General features: G+C 38.9%; 2 protein-coding genes across 9 annotated transcripts in view; one reads left to right on the top strand and one right to left on the bottom strand.

Moving 5' to 3' along the window:
* Window positions 1-24,541, top strand: part of LOC145996394 (gamma-butyrobetaine dioxygenase-like) — a 70,118-nt gene that overhangs the window by 27,964 nt on the left and 17,613 nt on the right. Inside the window, exons 1-2 of one of the 8 annotated variants that reach the window (XM_083132835.1) lie at window positions 21,896-22,025; window positions 22,751-23,188. In XM_083132835.1, the coding sequence (XP_082988961.1) occupies window positions 22,775-23,188 (414 nt within the window). In that variant the 5' untranslated portion in view covers window positions 21,896-22,025; window positions 22,751-22,774. The other 7 variants (XM_083132839.1, XM_083132837.1, XM_083132836.1 and 4 more) reach the window with 7 other exon arrangements.
* Window positions 5,144-6,661, bottom strand: LOC145996250 (sodium-dependent proline transporter-like). The gene has a single exon (XM_083132673.1). The coding sequence runs from the start codon at window positions 6,659-6,661 to the stop codon at window positions 5,144-5,146; it is 1,518 nt and encodes a 505-aa protein (XP_082988799.1).

Genomic DNA, 24,541 nt, shown 5'->3' with positions numbered 1-24,541 from the left:
TTTAAACAGTGTTTGTGGTTGTGGTTGGTGAACAAGATTTTAATAACCCACAATTTGGGTATTTAACACAAAGTAGGGATGTGACGAAGCTGAAAATTTACCGATGCCGATATTTAACCGATTCCGATACATAAGACTATTAAACAGAAATGGGATGTTATTTTCAGCATGACAAAAATAAATTTGCTATGTACATTTCTATTGCATATCATGTATATTCTCAAGAGATGCGAATGTACATTTGCATCTACAAAATGTTATGTGAACCTTTAAGAAGAACATGGATTCTCAAGAGATTAAACATTAGTACAGTTCTTTAAAATGCAAAATGAATTCCTGTTCTGCCAGATTCAACTTCAGAAACACGAGATTTGGAAGCACTTCAGGAAGTAACCTACTTCTTCTCTTATCTCAAATCTCTTCAGCAACACTGAACACTCAATCACTGAATACTGATGCAGCAGGTATGCCCAAGTATTTTCTCAGCACTTGTTTCAGGTTTGAATATTCATTTTCGAATTTCCAATACAACAGCAGATCCTGGTTCAGCAATGTACTGTTTTATTTCCGATTTATAGTTAGGTTGATCCTCTGAATGAGTTTGCAATAATTTTATTACAAAAACTTTACAATAATGACGAATCATAACCAAATTTTCAATAAATCTTACAAAACTAGAATATAAAACTTGTTAGAAGGTAAAACTCTAGTATAATATGTACCGGTTTAAATATCGGATTTTTGCCGATTCCGATACCGATGCCGATATGTCAGTTTCGGCCGATTTTCATACATCTGTAATCGGCTTCGGCACATCCCTAACACAAAGTCTTACACAAATTAAGATCGAAAATTGCAGAACACTAGCTAGAAATTCCTAAGGCCGGGACGAGAATATAATAAGGTGCCTCCTTCAAAGAACTCACCCCCTCTGCTTGGGGTAATTAGAATTATTTTTAGAAGGGACGTCGTTAGGGGGGCCCAGGGGGGAACTGGCCCCCCGAAACGTTCACGTGGCCCCAGCATACTGTTCTACATTTGCTGAAAATTTTACTTTCATGACAAATATTGCAAAATAGTTTTTCAGTATTTTTTTCTTTCAGTTAGAAACACTGTTCTGAATTTGAGTGGCACGAACCCAAAACCACATTTATTTCTCGTTTTCCTGGTTCTAGCTATAGTGGATGTCAGTGTAGGAACCTAGAACTTCGTTGTTTCTCGGAATTTTGAGGGAGCGGTCTTTCCACCTCTAGCAGTCGCAGGCCAACAACAGGCAGGGTTGGGCGTTGAGTGTTGCCGTTGCGTCCAAACAATGTTTTGAGCTTGAGTAGATTGAAGAACGACCGCTTGTGCAGGGGTAAACCACATATATGCAAACAGTTACAACTGGTCCCGAATCAGAGCGCAATACACGCTAAATAAGTATAATGGTGGCAGGATGCCTCATATCTCCGGGTAAGTAGTATTATTCGCACCAAATAACTATTCTACTATTGAAACAGTCTAAAACACGCAACCTGTTAAAAGTAAATTATCTTCACAAACTGTACGATTTCTCGAGTCGCATATTTTTCTCGATATCGTGAAGACCGATTTTGAGAATCCTCCTTAACAAACGATGCCTCCCCGATTGCGCAGTGATAGCATTGTTGCCTTGTAATCGAGGGGTCCCGAGTTCGATACATGGGTGGAGGTACACAGTAGTCCGGATCTTACTTTAAACTGTAGGTCCAGTCCCGATTAGCCTTACTGTGCATAAAGTGGACTTAAAAAACACCAACTCAACTAAACTCCTTAACAAACTTTTCGAAGAATCGAAAATTTAAACAAGAAAAAGTAAATACATTTTTGTAATTTTGAAGTAAATTATTATTATTATGATTATTATTTTGGATATTTTTCGTTCGTATGAATCTGCCTCACACAGTTAGCTTATTTTGTTGAGTCAAGTACAATAACAAATCTTTGCAGTAAGTCACTGGAAAGACATGTGAGGTTGCACATATATTTAAGTATCTATAAATAAATAATAACCCGTGGTTCGACAGCCCTGGAAGGGCCTTGGTTTATTTCCCGACTGCAAGTCCCTCCCACAGTCCTACCTAGAGGTGTGGAGATCTTTAACTAGTAATGGGGTGATGTGAGATCAGCACGTCGAACCTCCAACCATTATAGGGGATATCCGAAAAATAATAATTATATTCTTGTGGTAAGGAGTCGTTGTCATTTAACAAACTTGATTGATTTATTCCATCAGCATTATTTAAAATGTAGAGCCATACTGAACTTACCAACTTAACAAAGGCACATTGATTGCTTAATGAAATATTTTCCTTGTGTTGCAGAGCAGGTTCAGTTTTTGGAGTATTGCAATGTTTTACACAGTCCGTTCGAAGAATTTTGAGAATATTGATGTTTTGTCTAAGGGACCACCCCCGAATAAATATCTGGATGTTTTACAGGTTTCAGCGTATTTAATAATGTAATTTTCCGGTGAAACTTTCCTCCGTAAAATATGTCTTTTGCTACTCAGGCTGAAGAGCCTATTCATAGGTGGAACGACCTTGGCAGAATCAGAAAGGAACTCTTATTGGCACCATGTTGACAACAGACTCAAGAAGTCCCGAAAGCGACAGAACTCGATGGGTGATATTTGTGAGTGTCGCTTGATCAATTTCATCATAATCATCAATCATCCTCATCTTCGCGATTAGCCAAAAGTGGCAGAAATGCGAAATAAAATAAACCAAATCAATCAATCAATCATTCCCATCTCACTCAAAGACCTTGTGAATCCAATTCAAAATCAACTGAATGTGAAAGCGGGTTCAATGCAATAACCTAATATAGCTGATTAGAGAAATCATTTAGAAGTTTTTCACCTAATTTTCCTTTCAATAAATAGACCCCCAGTGCATTGTTTTCATGCAGAAAAATTTGCAAGAAGTTGGATCAAGTCTAAGCACCACAGTGCTTAGCAAATTAGCAAACCATTGAACCTGCAGTGATTCTTATTTCTCTCGTGCATTCATCTGATTTTCTTACAGTTTGACTTTAGGGTTTAACTTAAAATGGCGTTGTGTTTGTGTTTCATTGGATATCAAATTAGATTTTGAGCAATTAGTGTCTAATTCTAAGTATACCTAATACATAGTGCAACGTCCTGCTCGGGAAAAGTGCCTACTACACCTACACGAGCACGTCAGCTGGATGCAAGTCTACTAACTTGGCCACGACCAATCAGTAGCACCATACGCTCTGCAAAGTTTTACCCATTATGCTAACCTTTTCTCCGGCGGTGGTATGAGACTCTATTTCACTCAGGGTTCGGGAATAAGTACACTGTCCAACGTTAGAGAAAGTTTAATGAATGTAGCTGGATACACTTATGCAACTAAAAGGGTTGTAAGTTTAGCACACGCCCGTGTAGGATAACACACTCACTTGGCCAATATATTGCCACGTAATTGGGGGGAGAATGGCTTCTGCAAACTGCCGTAAACTGGGAACAGATACACTGATGCTGCTGCCCTCTGGGGTCGTATCCTTAGCTCCAACAAACGTCAGGAAGTGCAGTCCTTTACTAGCGCCGACTTCTGTAGCTGCGGGGAACTGTTGGCTTAGATTAGATTTACGGATTTAGGAAGGTACAGTACCCACTTCAAAAATTTATGGGGGTACAATGTACCCCCCTCCGTTCCTGCGCCACTGGATGGACGTATGATTCATCCATTGTGACAACTTTCTTCCAATTGGAACCCGCCAGGTACTTTTCATACAGTTTCCTGCAGTTCGTCTTACGTTCGGCAATGTGACGCGGTAGAAGGTGGTGTACACGGCTTGCAGCCCTTCTCCTGGTGGTTTTCGTGGGTGAATGTCTCGCAAGGAGAGATTGTTCTGTGTAACGGGCCACAATAGCTTTCGCAGTAGTCACCCCGAATGTTAACCCATTCTCTCGACACTGTTTCACAATGCGTACGTATGAAAACTTAGCATGGAAAAGGGCCATTACGTAACCCTTCCAATATCGGTTGATTTTCGGCGCCATTTCATAACATTCACTACCGACACTCACGCACCTACAAGGTCAGACACAACACTACTCCCGCCAGCAGACCCATAGTTCCAGCATGATACGCCAGGTGGCAGCACCGAATCGAAAATGGTCGAATATAAAGCGAACAACCTCCGTACAATGAAGAAACTGAATAATAGCAAAACCTTTGACATTTTCTTTCCCAAGCGCGTTCATATAGAACGGGCCGTTCAGGCACTTAGCCAGGGGAGGGCTCGGGAGCTGAAGCCCCACCCGAAACCTTACAAATATATAATTTAAACACTTTATAGTGGTAATTAATTTTACTTCGATTAAACATCTTGTATAATAAGTTGTAATGTACTGAGAAATTCATCCTCAGGGATTCTACCCCCCCCCACTTTTTTCTCTTTAGATATCGGCTGCTACCCTCCCCGAAATAACATTCTGGTTACGGGCCTGGGGGCGTTGGTAATATTTTGCAGGAGGGCCCAACATTTGTAGATCCTGCACTGTTTATATATTTAGTAATGATTTCAAATTAAAATTCAAATAAGCTGATATGTAATGCGGAAGAGATGAGAAGTTCTATTTTTAGAATAGCACACACGGATTTGCTGTTTTTCTTTCTTCAGAAAAGTTTTTCTGGAACAGACGAAACTACGAACAGAGAAAGATGCTTCCACGGCTCATATTGAATTACTATTTCTATTGTTAGGAGCGTCTACAGAAGAGGTAAACCTTAATATGGATTACAATGTGAAGTTTGAACATCTTCATGTTAAATTTGCATGGAAAACAACTTTTTACTCACACAAGTTCATTTCGTATTTGTATTTTTAAAATTTTGAATACATTGTAAGAAATTATATATGTACACTACATGAAAGGAAATTATACAGTCTCTTCTCCACTTTCAACGTCAACATCACGTGAACGCCTTGAGAATAACGATAATACGCGATCCGCAAAGCTGTTGCTGGGCGAATAGAGTCTGCAGAAGTCGAGCCAGGAATTCGCATCCTCTTCATGCTCTGGTTCGAAGTGTGTCGATGTACGGACTAGATTTCGTAACTTTTCTACCAGCTTTCCTTCCGTGGTTAATACCTACATTATAACGTATTCTGGTATAAAAATTGCTTGTAGGAACGTTATGATCCACCCTGCTATTACAGTCCAAAGGGGGAACGGTTCTGTCCCGTACGAAATCCGTCCGTTGCAGATCACGAAGCCACAAACGACAGCGAGTAGAGTTACGGGAGTCATGAAAATCCAACACAACCACCACAATACATGAATAGTCTTTGCACCGTAAACAAACTTAAGAAGTTTTGCGTAGTTTTCCATGCCGAATATGAAAACAAAAGCAAGCAGTTCCATGAGGCAAATAATGACTATCGTTAGCGTTGCGTGGGTATCGAGAAGTTTTATCCAATAGATACCATTCTCTCGAAGGCACACTGCGGAGCCTATGAACAGTAAGAACGTCGTCACTGTGATGCGAAAGTTTCTTTCCTTCTTCAGTACGGGGTATAAGTCGAACAAACTCCACTGCAAGGCGTCCAGCTGTATTACTATCCAAGAGAGCGTAATAGAGCCAAGAGAGAGGAAAAGGATCACGTGCCATAACTGGGGAAAGGGGAAGGTGGCTATCATTGCAGGATATATTGAGAACATAGCTGCTGGTTCGTCCTTTGCCAAGGAGAACATGGGAATACCTGTCTGCACCTGCAAGTATCCCAAACCACAAAATAGGATGAGTCCAAACAGGATGCTGACCACTGTGCTTAGAGCAGGAACGCAGAACACTTCCCACGAACAGTCGTTGTTCACGTAGTTGAACCGTGCTCGATGAACCGCCATCCCTAGTCCTGCACCGACGGTGAACAGTGCTTGCACTGCAGCGTCCACCCATGTTTTGACGTTAAGAAATTCGTTCATGTTAGGCACCAAGTACGCTATAAGCCCGTTCATTGCGCCAGGGAGAGTGACTGCACGGGGTATCATCACTACCATGGCTACGTATCCAAGCGGCATCAGAAAATAGAAACTTATTCGAATTCTTTTCCAGCCGAAGGAGCAACATTCGATGACCAGAGCGTACAACAAGAGATGGAACGTCAACAGCTCCCACACGAGTCCTCCAGGCTGATCGATACTGGCCGATGTTCTGAGAGCGAATTTGTTGAGGTACTGTTCCGACGGACTCTGCAGAGCCACCGATAAGCTTGCCAAGCCACTATTTCTCACCTCGGTACAGTTTCCATCGTTCCAAGAGTACTGGCACGCACTCCAGTCGATAAATTGGCCCACGGGATAGACCATGAAGAACAGACAATAACTGCCGATGGCGCTTGCGTACGCACACAGGGAAACATTGAGGATCACTGTTGCGTATCCAGCTCCATTCATTATGGGAGCCGCACCAAACATTTTGATGTATCCGCTGCTGGTGAATTGCCCAACAACTGTCTCCAAGTGGAACATGGGTATTGCGCAAAGAAGGATCATAAGCAGATACGGGACGAGGAAGGCTCCCCCTCGATGAATGTAGCACATGTAAGGGAATCTGAAGACGCCTCCGATGCCGATACATGGGATGAGGTAGTAGAAGAACATCTCCATTCGTTTCAAGTACTTCTTGGCCTCGCGGGATGTGCGTCGGGTTCCATCAACTTGATGCTTTTGGTCTGCAGTCGGACTATAAGCTCGGAGATTATTGACCGTGAGTCATCGCTGATGGAGTGCTCGACGACGTCTACAAACTTCACCACTCTGGGAGGAGCGTCTACGTCGTCTACGTCATCTTCGTCATCTTCAACATAGAGACTCGGGATTCTCTGTCGGCATCTCTTGAGGAGAATCAATTTCGATTTGGAATTTCTCAGTGGGCTTTCGGAAGGTTCGGTCTCAATTGATTCAGAAGGTTCGGTCTCAACTGATTCACAAGGTTCGGTCTCAATTGCTTCGGAAGATTCGGTCTCAATTGCTCCAGAAGGTTCGGTCTCAATTGCTTCAGAAGATTCCGTCTCAATTGATTCAGAAGGTTCGGTCTCAATTGCTTCGGAAGATTCGATCTCAATTGCTCCAGAAGATTTGGTCTCAATTGCTGCAGAAGGTTCGGTCTCAATTGCTTCAGAAGGTTCGGTCTCAATTGATTCAGAAGGTTCGGTCTCAATTGCTTCGGAAGATTCGGTCTCAATTGATTCAGAAGGTTCGGTCTCAATTGATTCAAAAGGTTCGGTCTCAATTGCTCCAGAAGGTTCGGTCTCAATTGTTTCAGAAGGTTCGGTCTCAATTGCTCCAGACGGTTCGGTCTCAATTGCTTCAGAAGGTTCGGTCTCAATTGCTTCAGAAGGTTCGGTCTCAATTGCTGGCCCAGCTTCATCACTTATGCTTCTATCCATCTCGCTCTCTTCGATACTTGGCAGAGATTGCTCATCACTTGACGTGTTGCTCATGCCTTCACTGTCTTTTTTCTCTTTCGATCGTGAATATCTATTCTTTTTTTATTCTTTTTCTTGCTAATCGCAAAATATGCGTATAGTGCTAATTGTTTTTTTCGCTGCACTAATTCCATGGAAACTCTTTAAAACATCAACAATAATATCCATGGCATTGCTCCTTCCCTGTGCAAGATAATTGGGATGTCTTCCATTGTTTCGAAGTATTATTGTCGGGAAAGTATAAAGAAGGGGAAGTTTAAAGTTTTCTCAATCGGTGACAGTGGCTTTAAGAGAATTTAGTCTTTTTAGTTTACAGGAAGTTTCTTCCAGTTCCAAACCCTAAATCCGAAATACACACATATATACACGCACACAAATGTCTTAACAATGTTATTTCTGATTGACGTGTATATATTAGTTCGGCTTACCTATAAATAGTCAGATATAAATCTGCTTAATACGTTTGAAGAAGTTGCATAATCAAGTTAATCTTGTGTAAAGTTATTTCTGACATCATCTCGTAATCATTGCAGTGTTTCGTGCATCATTTTGAACTGCAGATCCAGTTTAATGTTGGATATTACCTTCATTAGAAGCAGCGAAGTTAAAGATAAAAGAGGAATGTCTGGCAATCCTAGATCCGGCAGCGCCCGCAAAGTTAGGCGCATGCATCCCAGTTGCCCGTAATGTTAAAAGCATACGCGTAATACTTAGCGTTATGATTTACAGATTTTTTTTTTTACCTTTTCCTTTGACTAAGTTGCTTGATATGCTTTTCAAAATGTGCGCAAATATCGTAACCATGATAATGAGTAATATTCTCGAATGCATTTGCATTTGCAAATTGTATCCTACGCATTTCCCACAAATGGCTTTTTAGTGAAAGAAAAAGAATAATAAGAATACAAATATGACATGGCCTTTCCAGAAGAAGAGTTTGTGTCCTTAACTAAGCTGTATGCGAAATTTGTCAATTGCTACGAGTTGAAAGTTGAGCTAGAGGTAATTTATTCTGAAGCCGAATATATAGTAAAGAGTGTGTTTGAACATCATGAGTACTTGCGTACTACCCATTTGTCTGCACTGAAGAGGATTCACACATTTCAACGCAGCACACAGACACAAGGAAATCTGACTTGGGACTGATGTCCATTGAAAAGGAGCTGCTTAAGAAATTGACCAGGAACTCCCTATTCTACGACAACGTGATTGAGGTGTTCAGACTAAAGGATCGTCGGATCGAGTTACAGTATAAATGAGAATTTTCATTAAGTAATACATACATATGCTATTATTGTTAACATAGAGTGTGTGCATTTTGTGTTTGAAATTGAGTAAGCCCATGCATGACTTATATTCAAATAGATTCTAACTAACTAACTAACTCCCTAGCCTTCTTAAACCCGAAGGTTCATGGCTGCAGCAACACAGGCCTTCCATCTTTCCCTGTCTTGAGCAAGATCTATATACTCTTTTCCATCCCTACCGATTTCCCTTACGTCCATCTCAACGTTGTCCCTCCATCTTCGTCTTGGCCTTCCTACAGGTCTCTTACCATCAGGTTTCCCAACAAGAATCCTGTAAACTCCTCTTTCCTCTCCCATTCGTGCCACATGGCCTGCCCACCTAAGTCTTCTTGATTTAATTATTCTAATAATATCTGGACATGAATACAAATTATGTAGTTCTAAATTATGTAACCTTCTCCACTCACCTGTCTCCTCATCCCTTTTAGGTCCAAATATTTTCCTAAGGATCTTATTTTCAAATACTCTCAATTTATGTTCCTCTTTCAATGTAAGAGACCAAGTTTCACATCCATATAATACTACAGGCAAAATTACTGTTTTGTATATTTTAACTTTTAGTTTCTTAGATATTAAACGAGAACACAAAAGTTTATGAAGAGAGAAGTAACATGCATTTCCTGAATTAAGCCTACTTTTTATTTCCTCTTTAATATAATTTTCATTTGTTAATATTACTCCTAAGTATTTGAATTTGGAAACTGGTTCAAACGAGTTGTTATCAATAATTAGATTTTGATTATTACCTAACACTTGGTTTCGGCCTGTAAGCATATATTTAGTTTTTTCTTTGTTAACTTCCAAACCTATCTCTTTAGCAGTTTTGAAAAATATTTTAGCATTATTCTTAATTGTATCCACATCATCCCCCAGTAAGTCTACATCATCTGCATATGCTAACAACTGAGTCACACCATTTAATTTTAGTCCTTCTTTAGTTTCTTTTACCTTCCTAACAGCATATTCTAAGTTCAAATAGATTCTATTTAGTTAAAATATCTTTGGGTTTTCTTTATCCAATATTCAGATCAGGTTTATCTAAGGAAGCCTTACACCTTTCACAGAATCACGCTACGCCACTGGTGTTCAACCACTAGTATCATAACAGTAACAGTGTACAGTTAGTTGGTAATTATGGTAATTTTTGTAATTATTATAATTACTAGAGCCCGGAAGTTCAGGCATTTATTTTCGTTAAAATAGGCAGGCAAAAGGGCATTTATAATGTGGAAAATAGGCACTAAAAATGAAAAAAGGCAAAATAAACCGAAAAAAGGCACATTTTGAAGTCGCTTACTTTTATCTATAATTTCTGGCAAAATGTTAAAATCTAAATTGGGAAGAGCATTTCAATTTTCTCCGTCTTCATTGCACATAACTACAAGGTGCTTTTTAAGTTCTCAATATTCATTGATAGTCGTCTGTCAGAGAGAATATTTTTCATAATAGAAAATGATCTTTCTACTTCGACAGAAGTTATTGGAGCATACATAAAATAAGCTAATGTAGCTGGACTCATTTCGGTAACAGCATTTTCACCTTTTAGAATATCACATATTGTTTTCAATTGTTTCAAGTCCTCATTTGCACTCACTACCTGTTAGCACTTTTCCGCAACAGCTGACCCCTTTTCTCCTGGCACTTCCATCATCTGCTGCATAGATTCCTCGAAGATTTTCATGGATGCTATAATTGTAATTGTCTCTGGCAATGCACCATAATGTGCAAAAGTAAACTTGAATAGCACAGGAGTTTTTTCACTTCACGAATTGAAGCCGCTTCATTTTCTGGAAGAGCATCGATCACCTCACTGATTTTTTGAAGGTTCTTAGCATAATATATAGCTGCTGATATCCAGGTTCCCTATCTCGTCAAGACTGGTTGCTAAGATAAACTAAGCTCAATCGCAACTTCCTGAAATTTTCGGGTTCGAGAGGGAGATTTCAGAAATATTTTCTTTGTGTTCGAAATCAACCTGTCCACTTCAGCTGTCAATCGTGCACAAGAAATGTTAACCGAAAGGCAATATCCTGACTCAGCATGAAATACTTTTTTCTCACACTTTTCTCCTTCAGCAATGTTGAAACATGCGTGAGTTCAATATTACTTAAATAAGGCGAAAATTATTCACATAATAAACGGAAGAAAAATAAATGCCAACAACGTTTTTTGGGAGAAAAATAATTTATATACACATTTTTTTAAAAAAATTGTCAAATTTCATTGAAAAAGGCAAAAAAGGCATTATAATTAAAAATAGGCAGTGGGGTCCCAAATAGGCAAAATAGGCAAAATGAAAAGGCTTCCAAAACATTCGAAACAACATAAAAAACGTATATCCGGAAAAATTTTATCAATATATGCAGTAGATAAAAAGAGGCATTTTGCCAAACTTCTGGGCTCTAATAATTACTATGCTGAAAGTTTGCTCAATGATAAAATGTATGTGTGACACACGTCCAATTATTGTGTTTTTTTATTATTGATGGTCATTTATGTAATTATTATAATTAATATATAACTGCACATATTTAAATAACAAAGGAAGCGGTGATTCAATGCCAAAATGGATTCTTGAATTTTAGTGAAAGAAAAATGGTTGGACCTCTGTGAAAATATTCAATACTTCATGTTGTCATGTTCTCTTTCTTCGGTGTTAAAATTCAACAGCCAAAAAGTGTCAGAAAAGTGAAGTAAAATGAACCAAGTCAATCAATAATTTCTTTTTCGTTATTTTACGCAGCTTTTCTACCTCTTGGGTTAAATGCGACGATGAGATTCAATAATGATTCGAAGGAATAGCGATGAGAGACATGATGCAACCACACCTGAAGGTCCGAACCTTGGACGTCTGGTTTCGTAGTTCGTCATGCTCATGCTTCGGGAGTGGAATCCTTTGAATGAAAAACTATAAAAGTAGGGTGAAAGAAAACAACATTGTACTGTGCAAAAAAGCCATCTTTAGGTCCTCTAAAGAAAACTACAGTTATTCAGTCAAATTAATTTTGAAGGACAAAGCCTCCGAAGTGTTTTACCATTCGGTGACGCGTGGTCATCACATCGATTTCCATCTAGTTTTGAGAGTGGAATTCGCTTACATATTGATTTCAAGTAGCTTCCCATTTGTCCTCACGATGTTAGTCCATCACAGAAATTTTGGAGTTCCTACCAGGGATTGAACCTTAAAAGACTAGAGCGCAATAATTTGAGCGCGCGGGAATTTTGTTGTTTCTATTGCCATCATGTATTCAGTTTTGCACGCGCAAGGAAGATTACTTTTAAGAAATTAGAAGTGTGCATAAAATTTCATATATATCATCATCATTCTCCAAAGTGTACAGTACGACGCCACAAAAGACTCGTGCATGTCCCATTGAATAGTGGTTAAGGGTGTCGCCTTGCACTAAAGGCCGCTGGATTCCATTCTGGTATAAACAATATACATGGGATGCCTATCTTGAACTCATTACAAAAACATTTCATTTTCGCACCGTTGTCATACTTGTACGTACACCTACCTGATACCAGCACCCTTTTATATCTAAACTGACGGAAGAGGGTTTTCTCTACTTCTCAATTTTCTTCGAGCAAATTTACAAATCTAAGGAGTAAGGACTAATTACATTGTTCTTGGTGTCTCAAATCTGACATAAGAGAAAAAACGTGGATTTTTAAAGACTGTCTAGATGCCATTAAGTTAATAAGTTCATTCTGCATTTAGATTCCCGAATAATGGCCGTGGATTTCGCGAGTCTTTATCCGTAAATTTTGGGGGGCTACAGGAGAAAATAATGTTCTCTTCCAACAAGATTATATATATCTACACATACTGTACACATACTTATGTAGGCCTATATGGTATATTAATAGTTTGTTAGTTTTTAATGGTTTGATAGAAAAAAAAATCTTAAGTTTTTGCCCCCCCCCCCCCCCGAACTGATCAACCTAGATACGTCCCTGCTTTTTAGTAATCCATAGCAATAATTACATGGATCTCATCTTAAGTGCAAATTTCACTTGCTAAAGCAAATTTACCCTGCAACAATAAGTTAGAAATGCGAATTTGACACTATTTATTTTCCTATTTTATCGAGTAATGTGCAAGGCGTTACTATGAAGTACACAGTTAGTACTACAACTACTGCAGCATAGCCTACAGGGAATCAATAATACAATAATATTGCTAATAGAACCATATCATCAAAATGACTCACCTGCTTTAAATGAAGCAGTATGCCGACACGAAACCATTATATTTTAAGAAATTATATTATTAATAAATATCGAAAATATTGTTTATGTCTTGTAATGCAGCTACAGTATAATTCTTCACAATCGTCTCATGAAAATGCCAGACACGCATTTCTGTAACACATCATTGCGAGCGAACCGAGCAAGAAAATTTCTAAATCCATTTCTTTGCAGGCTTGCAAGAATATTAATTTAATGGGACGTCAATACTTTCATAGGATCCCTCGATATTTACGATATTTACTCTTTTCCAGCTTATCTTTCCCATGTTCAGCGCCGAAACGTGCGCATACCATATCGCTAAATATAGTTTCCAAATATAATGTTCGAACCCTAAAGAAATCCCTTGACAATCTAAGATTTTACACTTTATTAAGAGATCCATATCTCCTCCCCTTAAATTTAATATTCAATCGTCCAACCAAAATTTTGGACTTACTGTTGATATTGAAGAATACCTAGATATTACCCCCTCCAAATGAAAAAATACCGTCCCCAAACCACATTTTCCGCTACAATCTCAGACGTAATATTAATACACAAGAGTTGGATATCGCCCCAAATTCAATGCTCAGCTCCCGTAACTAAAATTACCAGGATAATATAAGATTTAACACTGATAATCAATAGTCGGATATTGCCCCCCCTCCCCCCAACGTTTAATCCTCAATCCCCTACCAGAATCCACGTGTCGATTTAAGACCCAGTGTTTAAGAGTTGGATATCCACCCTTCTTTAATAATAATACTACCCGTTACAGTTTCCTTGGCAGTCTAGAATTTGCTATTTAGTATTTATATAACACCAATGGATAGTTAATAACGTAATTCAACTTGTGCCAAATGCTGTACTGTTTCACATCAAATTTCCATCTCAAAAAATCGTCCCTCACCCCCAAAGAAATAAGTTGCTTTGACATAACGTGACTCCACAAACCCACCTGTGGGCATCGCTACCTCTAAGTAGGTACTTCATTTTCTTCATCTAATGGATTAAATATGGTGTACCTAAGGTGTAAACGTCTCTACATTTATTTTTGAAAATATATAAATGTTGAATTTTATATTACATTAAGGAAAAATATCCCCCCAAAAAAATTCGATGGCTCAATCTGCGACATAATCCCTCCCCTGTGGACACCCCTGAGGGTGCGAAATTCTAAGGGACACGGGATATTTCACCTCCACAATCAACAATCTTGGCCTATAATACTCCTTCCACCAAACATTTCCTGGGTGGAGATTTTTTGTTACAACAACAAAAGATAAACAATTAGTTGTTTTCTTTTGTTTCTTTTTTAAATTCGAATATACTTTACTAAGGAAAATATCATAAACACTCATCCTCTCTCTCAAAAGATCATTAACAGATCTACACCAATAGCAACAGGGCCTTCCCGATGGCGCAGTGCGTCGTCGTCTTGTAATCAAGGGGTCCCGGGTTCGATACCCGGTCGAGGCTCATAGTGGTTCGGATTCCACTTTAAACTGTAGGTCCAGTAACGATTAGCCTTGCTGTGCATAAAGTTGGGCTTAAAACATCAAATCAGCAACATATGGACAATAAAACTAAAACAAGAATTCAAGACATATAACTATGACATCTAATTGATTTATATTAATAGGTAGCAAAAACAAAGTAAACAAAAATTTACACTTTATAACACTATTCCAACTATTTTGTAATTTATTGACATCTTTAACTAGTTGTAACGGATAAAAGTAACAAATTATTTATTATTTCCTTTATATGTATACAATAATATTGTATTTTTAGATATTTAGTCATTTGTTTTGTATTAAAAATATTATAATTATGTGTAGCATATAACAATAATTATATACATATATACATTTTTGCGCGCGCGTGTGTGCAGATTAAGATCTTTGTCCCCCACCAGCGTTAAATGATTTCACACTGTATGAAATGTGTGCGCTGAATATGCAGTTATGTTGGATTGAGTAGTAAAGTCTGCTCGTTTATATACTACTACTTCTACTACTACTACTACCACTACTACTACTACTACTACTAATAATAATAATAATAATTTGGAGCACGTAGTCGCCTTGTAATCAAGGGGTCCTAGGTTCGATACCCGGTTGAGGCACTGATTACCGGATCCCACTTGAAAGTGTAGGTCCAGTCCCAATTAGCCTTACTGTGCATAAAGTGGACTTAAAAACATCAATTCAATCAATCAATCATTAATTTGGAATAAAATTTGGTTCATTTTCATTAGTTTATAATATTTATTATTGTTTAATAACAATACTAGGTACTACTTTACTATACCGGAGACACCTATCAATGATTTATTTCGTATTTTTTACATTGATAACGTACTATTCTGCGTTGCAGAACATTTCTTTAGGTGAAATAATGGATTTCTAACGGATTTCTAACGAAAATAATGTATATTTCTTACATACGATAGCCCCACGAACCATCAAGGGGACGAGGTATGCCTACTAGGTTAGGTTAGGCCTGTTAGGTTAGGTTCCATTAGCACTCCTTTCGTTCAATTAGCATATACGGACAACATCGGAATTACAAATTCCACGGCATCTTCCACACCCGGCAACAACTTCACGACGCATCCTCGACACATCATGTTGTAGCAGCAGCAATAGCGCGTATTGTGCTCTCGTGCAGAAAGCACATGGCGGCAGCAGCAATAGCGCGTCGGAAATAGATTTTCGTAGAAAACCACATGCATTCGCATTAAAATGGATCAAAACTACATTCCCGAACATCAACAACGCTACAGAAAATGATTTGCGTAAGTACTTTCTCCTGTAAATTTGAAGAAATCCGTCTCCGGTATAGTAAAGTGTTACCCAATACTATTTTTATATATTTTTTATTATTGCTGTTATTATTTTTACTATTCACGTTTTATCATTGGATCGACCCCCTAACGAATCCCATGATTATGCACCCTGTCACCTCGGTCTGTTGTTCGTTCGTTCGCAGTCATTATTATTATTATTTTACAGACTGGATGGACCGCGTGTCGCTTGACACTTCGGTGTCAAAATTCTGCATTATCTTTCTAGGGTGAAGAAGGGTGACAATATTTCTCATTAAATATTGACCCAGGCCTCTGTTTAGTTAGAATGTCGAAATAAGTTCCTTTAAGAAGGGATGGTGGTGTAATGGTTAGCATACGAGTGTAACTATTTATATTTTGAGCCTAACAATGAAAAAACAGGAATTTGGCATTGAAAACTGCTTTATTGTTTTTCGAAGTATTCTGCTTTATGGTCAATACACTTTTGCATTCGTTCGAACCATTTGTCAAAGCAGTTGTTCCAATCTTCTTGAGACACCTCCATAATATGGTTTTTGAACGCATCAACGGCGTCTTCCGCCGACAAAAATCGTTGTCCACGCAATTTATTCTTCACATTCGGGAACAAGAAGAAGTCATTGGGTGCCAAATCAGGACTGTACGGCTGATGACCCATCAATTCGATTTTTTGACTGTTCATAAAGTCTGTTGTTAGACGAGATGTATGACAGCTGGCATTGTCTTGGTGAAGAATGATCCGACGGCGTTTGTTTGTTTTCCGTATTTGACCGAAGACCTCTGGCAAACAAATTGTTGTGTACCATTCAGAGTTGACCGTTCTACGTTCCTCTAAATGCACAGTTGCCAGATGACCAGTTTTCCCGAAAAAACAGATGACCATTTGTTTCGATGTGCTTCGAGCGCGAACAACTTTTGTTGGATTGGGTTCATCTTGGAACACCCATACAGTCGACTGCTGTTTACGTTCCGGCTCATATGCATATATCCATGATTCGTCACCTGTTACAATCTTATATACGTCTTTTGAAACACCACGATTGTATTTATTGAGCATTTGTTTGCACCAATTGACGCGAGCGTCTTTTTGAGTTTTTGTCAAATTGTGTGGGATCCAACGAGAACATACCTTTCTCACATCTAAATGATCATGTAATATTTTATATATGCTGGTGGAACTAATGCCTATGGTTGCCTCAATCTCACAGTATGTCACATGACGATATTGCAGTATTAGATTTTGCACAGCATCAATGTTTTCTTGAACAACAACTGATTTTGGACAACCTTCTCGAATCTCGTCGGTGAGCGAATGGCGGCCACGATTAAATTCGTTATACCAGCGTTTCACAGTGGCAAAGGATGGGGCTTCATCGCCAAATGTGGAAGTAAGTTGATCGATGCACTCTTGTCTTGATAATCCACGTCGAAAATCGTAAAAAAATCATCGCACGAAAATGTTCACGAGTTAATTCCATTTTATTGTTGTCGCGCAATCTCCAAGGCAACATAAACAACACAAATGAAGCTATTGACAAAACATTTTAAGTACGTTATGGTCAATAATGCCAGACGATTCCGTGCAAACGTCAAATCGCGCCTAACTTCAATCAGTGTTGCCAAGGCTCAAAATATAAATAGTGACCCTCGTAGTTGCCTTCCAAGCAGATGATCCGGGTTCGATTCCCGGCCATCGCAACTGCAACTTTTTTTTCCTGCAATGAAGTAGTAATCTGCATCCTCTACACATTACTTGTTTGTTTGAAGAAAACCTGTAATTTACTCATGTAATTTATTCGCACATATTCCATTTTGCATAAGCAAAGGAAGTGATATATGTCTAAATATAAGATGAAATAGTGAATTATATTCAGCATCGTAACCAACTTAGCTGAGAGGGGACCATGTAGCTCAGGTCCTGGTTAACAAAATTACCCATTACGAGTGCCCCCCAAAGTTACGCAAATGACTAATGCATCATCGACAAATGCATCAACTAAATCAGTATTAACGTTGGTAGCAGTTTCCATGGGGCTCCACCTGATTGACAGAATTTCACGAAATGGTGAAAATGATAAATCATTGAAGTTTTCAATTCTTGTCAAATATCTGGAAATTCCGAAAATTGCGGTTTTTTTCTCCTGCTAGAAACAGTGGTATGCATTAGGAATTTCATACGTCGGAAGGTATATTTTCCCCTCTCTTATTATTAAGAAATAAAAATCAGGGTTACTTTTCTAATGCAATGGGGGAAAAAATAGGCCTAGAACAACGAGAACTTTAATGTTGGCCTCCTCCTGGAAATGCCATTAGTGTCTGGTGCAGGCACGTATCCAGGAATTCCTTTCGGGGGGGGGGGGGCTCAACACCATTTTCTTAAGGGGTATAGTAAGAACCTCACAATTGTGTGTTTAAGACCAGAGGTGGCAATTGGGTTCCAAAACGGCAAGGGGGGGGGGGGTTGCGGAGGGCGTTGCAAGGAAAGTTTACTTTCTCTTGGTAGCCAAGGCTTAACATTAAGAGATCATAATGTTGGGGCAAAAAAATAAAAAATGGGGAACAACTATCTCTTAAATCGTTGCCACTGTAAGGCTGACATTTTAATCAGAACGTGAAATCGGAACATTTTTTACCACTCGACTCCTCTGTTTCCATGCATTAATATTGCGTGCCGGAACCATCTCAGTATGTGTGTTTGTCCATTTCATCTCATCAGACATAAAAACATCTATGGTGTCTTTGAGTGTTTTTACGAAGCTGTTACACATGCACGGGATGGACAATCCACTCGACAACGCGAGATTCAAATTGTGGGCTGCGAACTGGACGCAGACAGCTCTCGAATATTTCTCTCTGATTCGAGCCTGAACACCACTAACGTGTCTTGTCCTCCCATTTTTCAGCTCTTATAAAAGCCGAAACCAACCAAATTGTTCAGATTCAGGCCTTAGCACTCACAAGTGTTCAAAAATGCTTGTCACAGCTTCCGCTGTCTTGTCATATATCGGCACGAAACAAAGGATGTCTTCTCGAATACAGGTGGATCACGAAACAATTAATGCACAGTGAAAACCCTTCCTTTCCCAACACATCTAATGTTTCGTCTCCCAGTATGATGAAAGGTTTACTCATTTATCTCCAGTGACGTGCCCAAGGGAGGTTTGGTGAGGTAATAACCAAATTTGACCCAGTATTCCCCCTCTCCCTTCCGAAAATCCTGGGCACGCCTCTCTTTATCTCGAACATTTTTTAAAATCAACTCACCAGAAGTTTTTATCATCGTATTGGAGATTGAAGTAAGATGCATTCTTCCTGCAGGTTTGGATATGATCCTTTAGGGTGCTGTCGTCTGCCTGCCTTCACACCTAACCTTAACAAGACCCTAATTTTCCATCCTTGTGACTTGGATTTTCAAGACTTAGGAAGGTTTCAGACCGAAGGGACACGCGATACATGTCGATTGGAATGGGCCAATCAACAGCAACGTTTCATACCGTAGCGACACAAAAGGCCGCACAAACCTAATTTCGATTTGTGAAATCCTCAGGCGACAGGGTGTGAAATCTCCCTTATTAGGCCACTGTCATTGTCACCTCGAAGTAGTAGTTCTTGTTGACCACAGAAAAAATTATCCTCAACCGGTGATAATGCTCCTCAGTTTTCTTCTCTCTCCTATATTTTCTGTGCTTGTTCACTATACAGGCAACACCTTACGATTTGATATACACAGGACATGTACTATGTAGACATTTTAACGAAAAATCGGTTGAAGTCAAGGATGGCTAGGTGGCTCAGTTGGTAGAGCCCTGATTTGGGTCCTGGTAGAGCCTGCAATTTCCGCCTAAAATGTCTACATATGCAACATCTTCTTACTTTCTCTTCTCGACATTCATAAAATTTTCGGCTGTCTCTTTATGGTAGTTAAGTGTTTGAATGTGTTTCGAACCCAGTAGGCTTAAACTGCATATACGAAATTTATTTCTGGCAAAACTAAATCATCACTCAAAACTTTGCTTTTCAGTTGATCTATGCAGTTTATTTCTGTTTTAATAAACCACTCCAATATCCGGTACTGCTGAAATATTCACTTTAGAGAGAGACCTTTGATCTCTTCGGGCCTCGAACCGAACTAGTACTACACTGAGGCCCCGGAAATTCTGCTGTCGTCAATGTCTTCATTTTCGAATCACTATATCTTATAAAGCAATCAGAGGACGCTGACTGATCTGATCACCAACGACTGTATGAATTGTCACACTTACCTCTGAAATCTCATTAACCGATTCTTTGTACAGATCAACCGAAAAATTGAATCCGCGTATTTATATCCTCATTATATTCTAGAACGTTCCGCAGATAAAACGATTCGTTAATATCGCCAGTAGTTGACTCATTCTCTCATTCAAGAACGTACCCCCTCCCGCCTTCCAGAGATTAGAAATTATAACGAATCGCCCTAAGTGTGGCGCTACCTTCGTTGTGCAGCTTCCAAATGCTGACAAGTATCTACATAGTGCTCAAGTGCGCTGCGAGAACACCGAAAGCACAAGAAAAGTGTACGTGCAATATTATCAACAACAGGGTTATAGAACATTCTCCGTCTTGCCTCGATAATTGTCTATCTCCTTAAATCATCGTCACATTATTCAAAAAGCCAAAAACCTGATTTTATCTAGTGTAAAATTATAAAAAAATCCTGGGGGGGGCCTCGAGCCACCTCAACCCCAGCTTGGATACGTGCTATTAACAATAACAGGGTTATAGAACATTCTCGATAATTATTTCTCCAAAATTATCATCGCATTATTCAAGAAGAAAAAATCCTAGTTTTATCTAGTGTAAACAGAAAAAATTCCTGAAGGGGGGGTCGAGCCTCCTGATTCCCACCTTGGATACGTGCTATTGACAATAATAGGGTTATAGAACACTCTCCGTTTTGTCTCGATAATTATTTCTCTCAGATTTATAAATTTATTATCTTCACATTATTCAAGACGCCAAAAATCTAATTTTATCTAGTGTAAATTGAAAAATTTCCTGAGGGAGGAGGGGGGCTCGAGCCATTAACTATAACAGGGGTATAAAACATGCTCCGTCTTGCCTCGATAATTATTTCTCTCCTTACATTATTTTCACATTATTTAAGAAGCCAAGAACCTAATTTTATCTAACGTAAACTGAAAAATTTCCTGGGTAAAGGGTCTAGCCCCCTGTGCCCCATCTTGGATACGTGCAATTATCAATAACAGGGTTACGGAACATTCTCCGTCTTGCCTCGATAATTATTTCTCTCCTTAAATTATTGTCACATTATTTTATTTCACACCACAAGAAATCAAAAACCTCTTTTTATCTAGTGTAAACCTAAAACTTTCGGGGGGGCTCGAGCCCCCTAAACCCCCCTCTGGATACGTGCCTGGTCTGGTGGAACCTAAAAGCACCATGAAATCCAGAAGAGAAGATAAATCCAGAATATTTGAGAGAAAACGGTATACTTTTTTCCGTCCTGCTCCTGCCCATTCTTGGATAACCATGGGCCCGTTCCGAAAGTCGCACGAGTTTAACGCGTTAAACGAGTTATGGTAACTGGCTGTCTCATAAGTGCTTCCGTGTGTTTCATTATGCTGTCCCAAAAGTCGCATTCCGTACGTTTCGTGCAAGAACGAGATTCACCAATCGCACGGGCCAGGAGGCTGGTTTGCTCCGTGAGAATCGTCTGCTCCTTGCAGACAAAGCTCGTCCTGATGGATTCAAACTTCATTAGTTCTGAAAATTTATTATAATTTTAACAGAGACCGATATGAAGCAACGTGCACAAGATGAATATGCCTTGACCGTTCTTAGAATGCGATTAAAATGAGTAACAGTGTCCACAGTACAGTTTATTTTTGCCATAATGACATTCCTTCCACTGACGCCATGCGGAAACTTTCTCTAAACAAAACGCTGCGCCTGCGCCTGCGCTTTCGCCTAGTGTGTCCCATAAGTCTGTAAAATAACTGGTTTCACCAGATTCACGAGCCCAGTTATTTTCGTTAAATGCGTTCGTTTCGTTAAGACTTTCGGAACGCACCCCATATCCAACTCGTCGGCCTCGTTGGCTACTTTACTGACTCAATCTTTGGCAACACTGCCTTGTTTACGAAAAACAGCTGATGGGATAGAGTAAACAGGTGAGGGTCGATGACCATTAAAATCACAAGCAGTGCAAGGTTATTTAAACAATAATTTTTACCAAGGTTATTATAAATATTTTACACGAATTGATACATGTGGAAGGTGGTTAGGAATGTCATTTATTGGACGTGGATACTATGAATATTGACTTTGATGTGGTAAAGGATGTATGTGCACGTAAATACAGTATGACTCATACTTGTATTGAATTAACAAGTTTGAGAATTTTTTTCGTGAAGTAATGTAATGGATAAACTAATCGTCATTTATTCACCAGTATGAAGTAGTGCCTAATCTAATCAAGCTGACACTCTCTTGAATTTCAGGTGCTTTTATAGGTGATATGAGTGAAAGACGTGTGGAAGATTGATTTGCTGATTATATTTGAAAATAGAGTGACCAGATTAATCCAGTTCGGTTTACCGTTGTAACAGGGCAAACACCTTTTGCAGAAACTGTTGAGAACTTGAGATACATAATTCGTAAATGCGTACGCACAATTGCTTATCAAATAATAATTTATCAATGACATATCATGAGTTTGCACTATTGTTTTGTATTAATTGTGTGATCTTACATTAATAGTGTTCATTTGGATGGTTAGAAAACGTAAGTTCTGGTTGTTTTAGCCATGGATGCCTCCCTAGGGAAGAATAACGAAGTGAACATTTCTTTAGTACCATAGTATTGTTGATAATTTGTAGTGTTTTACTTGTTTCAGATATGCTGATTGCTGTTGATTAGCATGCAACAGGCAAAAAGATTATTTATGCAGCCAAAGCTGTTTGATCTCTGCAAGATAAGTAATGCAAGGCTTCCTGTGCAACATCAGCACATTGTGTCATACAAGATTGCACACAGTCATGTGCAGCAGTTGGGGGCTTTTCGACTGAAGTCAACTGATGCTAAGTACAGGCAGCAAGAAGTTAAATTACAGCCAAAACAGGAAGTTGTGAGGGGTTCAGCAGTTAAAGATGCAAAATTGAAACCGGACGAATCACTACTAAAAGTGGAGTGGCATGATGAGACATTCTCGGATTTTCCTTATGTGTGGCTACGGGATAATTGTCAGTGTGAAGAGTGCTTTAGCCAAAAGTACCAGGCAAGATCAATAACATGGAAGGACTTTGATGTGGATTGCAAGCTTGAAGACTGTAAGGTAAAAAGAATTTGATTTTTGTCTCATGTTTTTAAGGCATGTAAATTTGATTGTGTGGTTATACATATGTTGCCGGTCTTGTTGTTGTAAATCACAGAGACCACTCGTTACACTGTATGTATGCATCATAAAATATGAGAAGTTTATCTTGTACCATAGCACATTAAATATGCATTCCAACCAAAAACTGTATTCTACCCAGATGCATTAGCATGAAGCCATAGGAATTGCAGAATTAATACAGTAACACAGACAATAAATTTGTGGTACTACTTTACTATACCGGAGACACCTATCAATGATTTATTTTGCAATTTTTTACATTGCTAACGTACTATTCTGCATTGCGGAACATTTATTTAGGTGAAATAATGAATTTCTAACGAAAATAATGTCTATTTCGTACATTAACGAGTACTTACTGGTGTTCCTTATTTCCCACAAACCATCCACATGTAGCCCCAAAAACCATGACATTAGCCCAAAAATTCACGATAGCCCCACGAACCATCACGGGGACGAGGTATGCCTACTAGGTTAGGTTAGGCCTGTTAGGTTAGGTTCCATTAGCACTCCTTTCGTTCAATTTAGCATATACGGACAATATGAGAGCGTATTGTGCTCTCGTGCAGAAAGCAAATGGCGGCAGCAGCAATAGCACGTCGGAAATAGATTTTCGTAGAAAACCACATACATTCGCATTAAAATGGATCAAAACTACATTCCGGAACATCAACAACGCTACAGAAAATGATTTGTGTAAGTACTTTCTCCTGTAAATTTGAAGAAATACATCTCCGGTATAGTAAAGTGTTACCAAATTTGTAGCTACTGAAAGTACATTATGGCTATTATTTATAACTGTGTGAACATGGAACAAGAAAAACAGTTCACAACAAGAATCACCTTCACAAATTGACTCACTTGCTCATGGGACTATGAAAGACCCACCCCCATTTTTTTTTTTCGGATCTTGGTAAGGTTATGGATATTTTGATGCAGTGCTCAAAGTCGAAATTCTTAGCTGGGGGTGCTTGTGTGGTTCACAACAAAGTAGATAGGAAGATATTTGCACAAATATCCTATCTGTAAGGGATGCTTCATGCAAATTTTCTTAACTGGCGAGGGGAAAACTTCACTCCATTTTGTGCACTGTTTTGGGATATTGATTGGCTCAAGTTCTGATTGTTTAATTCCGAATTTATCATGGTGCATAGGCATCTTTTACATGGTTCGATTTCTAATTATTTTGGTAAATATTTACTATCCTTCGGACACCTATAAATTCTTCGTTTCATCAATTTTTGACATTCGTACTTACCTATCTGCTTCGCGGAACATTCCGTGAATGGT

The sequence above is a fragment of the Lepisma saccharinum genome, chromosome 12 (genome assembly GCF_977018435.1).
Source record: "Lepisma saccharinum chromosome 12, izLepSacc3.1, whole genome shotgun sequence".
In the NCBI taxonomy this organism is placed as follows: domain Eukaryota; kingdom Metazoa; phylum Arthropoda; class Insecta; order Zygentoma; family Lepismatidae; genus Lepisma; species Lepisma saccharinum.
Note: the sequence above shows the minus strand (reverse complement) of the source record. Positions and strands in the feature narration are given on the sequence as shown.

Coding starts and splice junctions, on each gene's coding strand:
- LOC145996250 (XM_083132673.1), bottom strand. CDS start 6,661: ATGGAGATGTTCTTCTACTACCTCATCCCATGTATCGGCATCGGAGGC.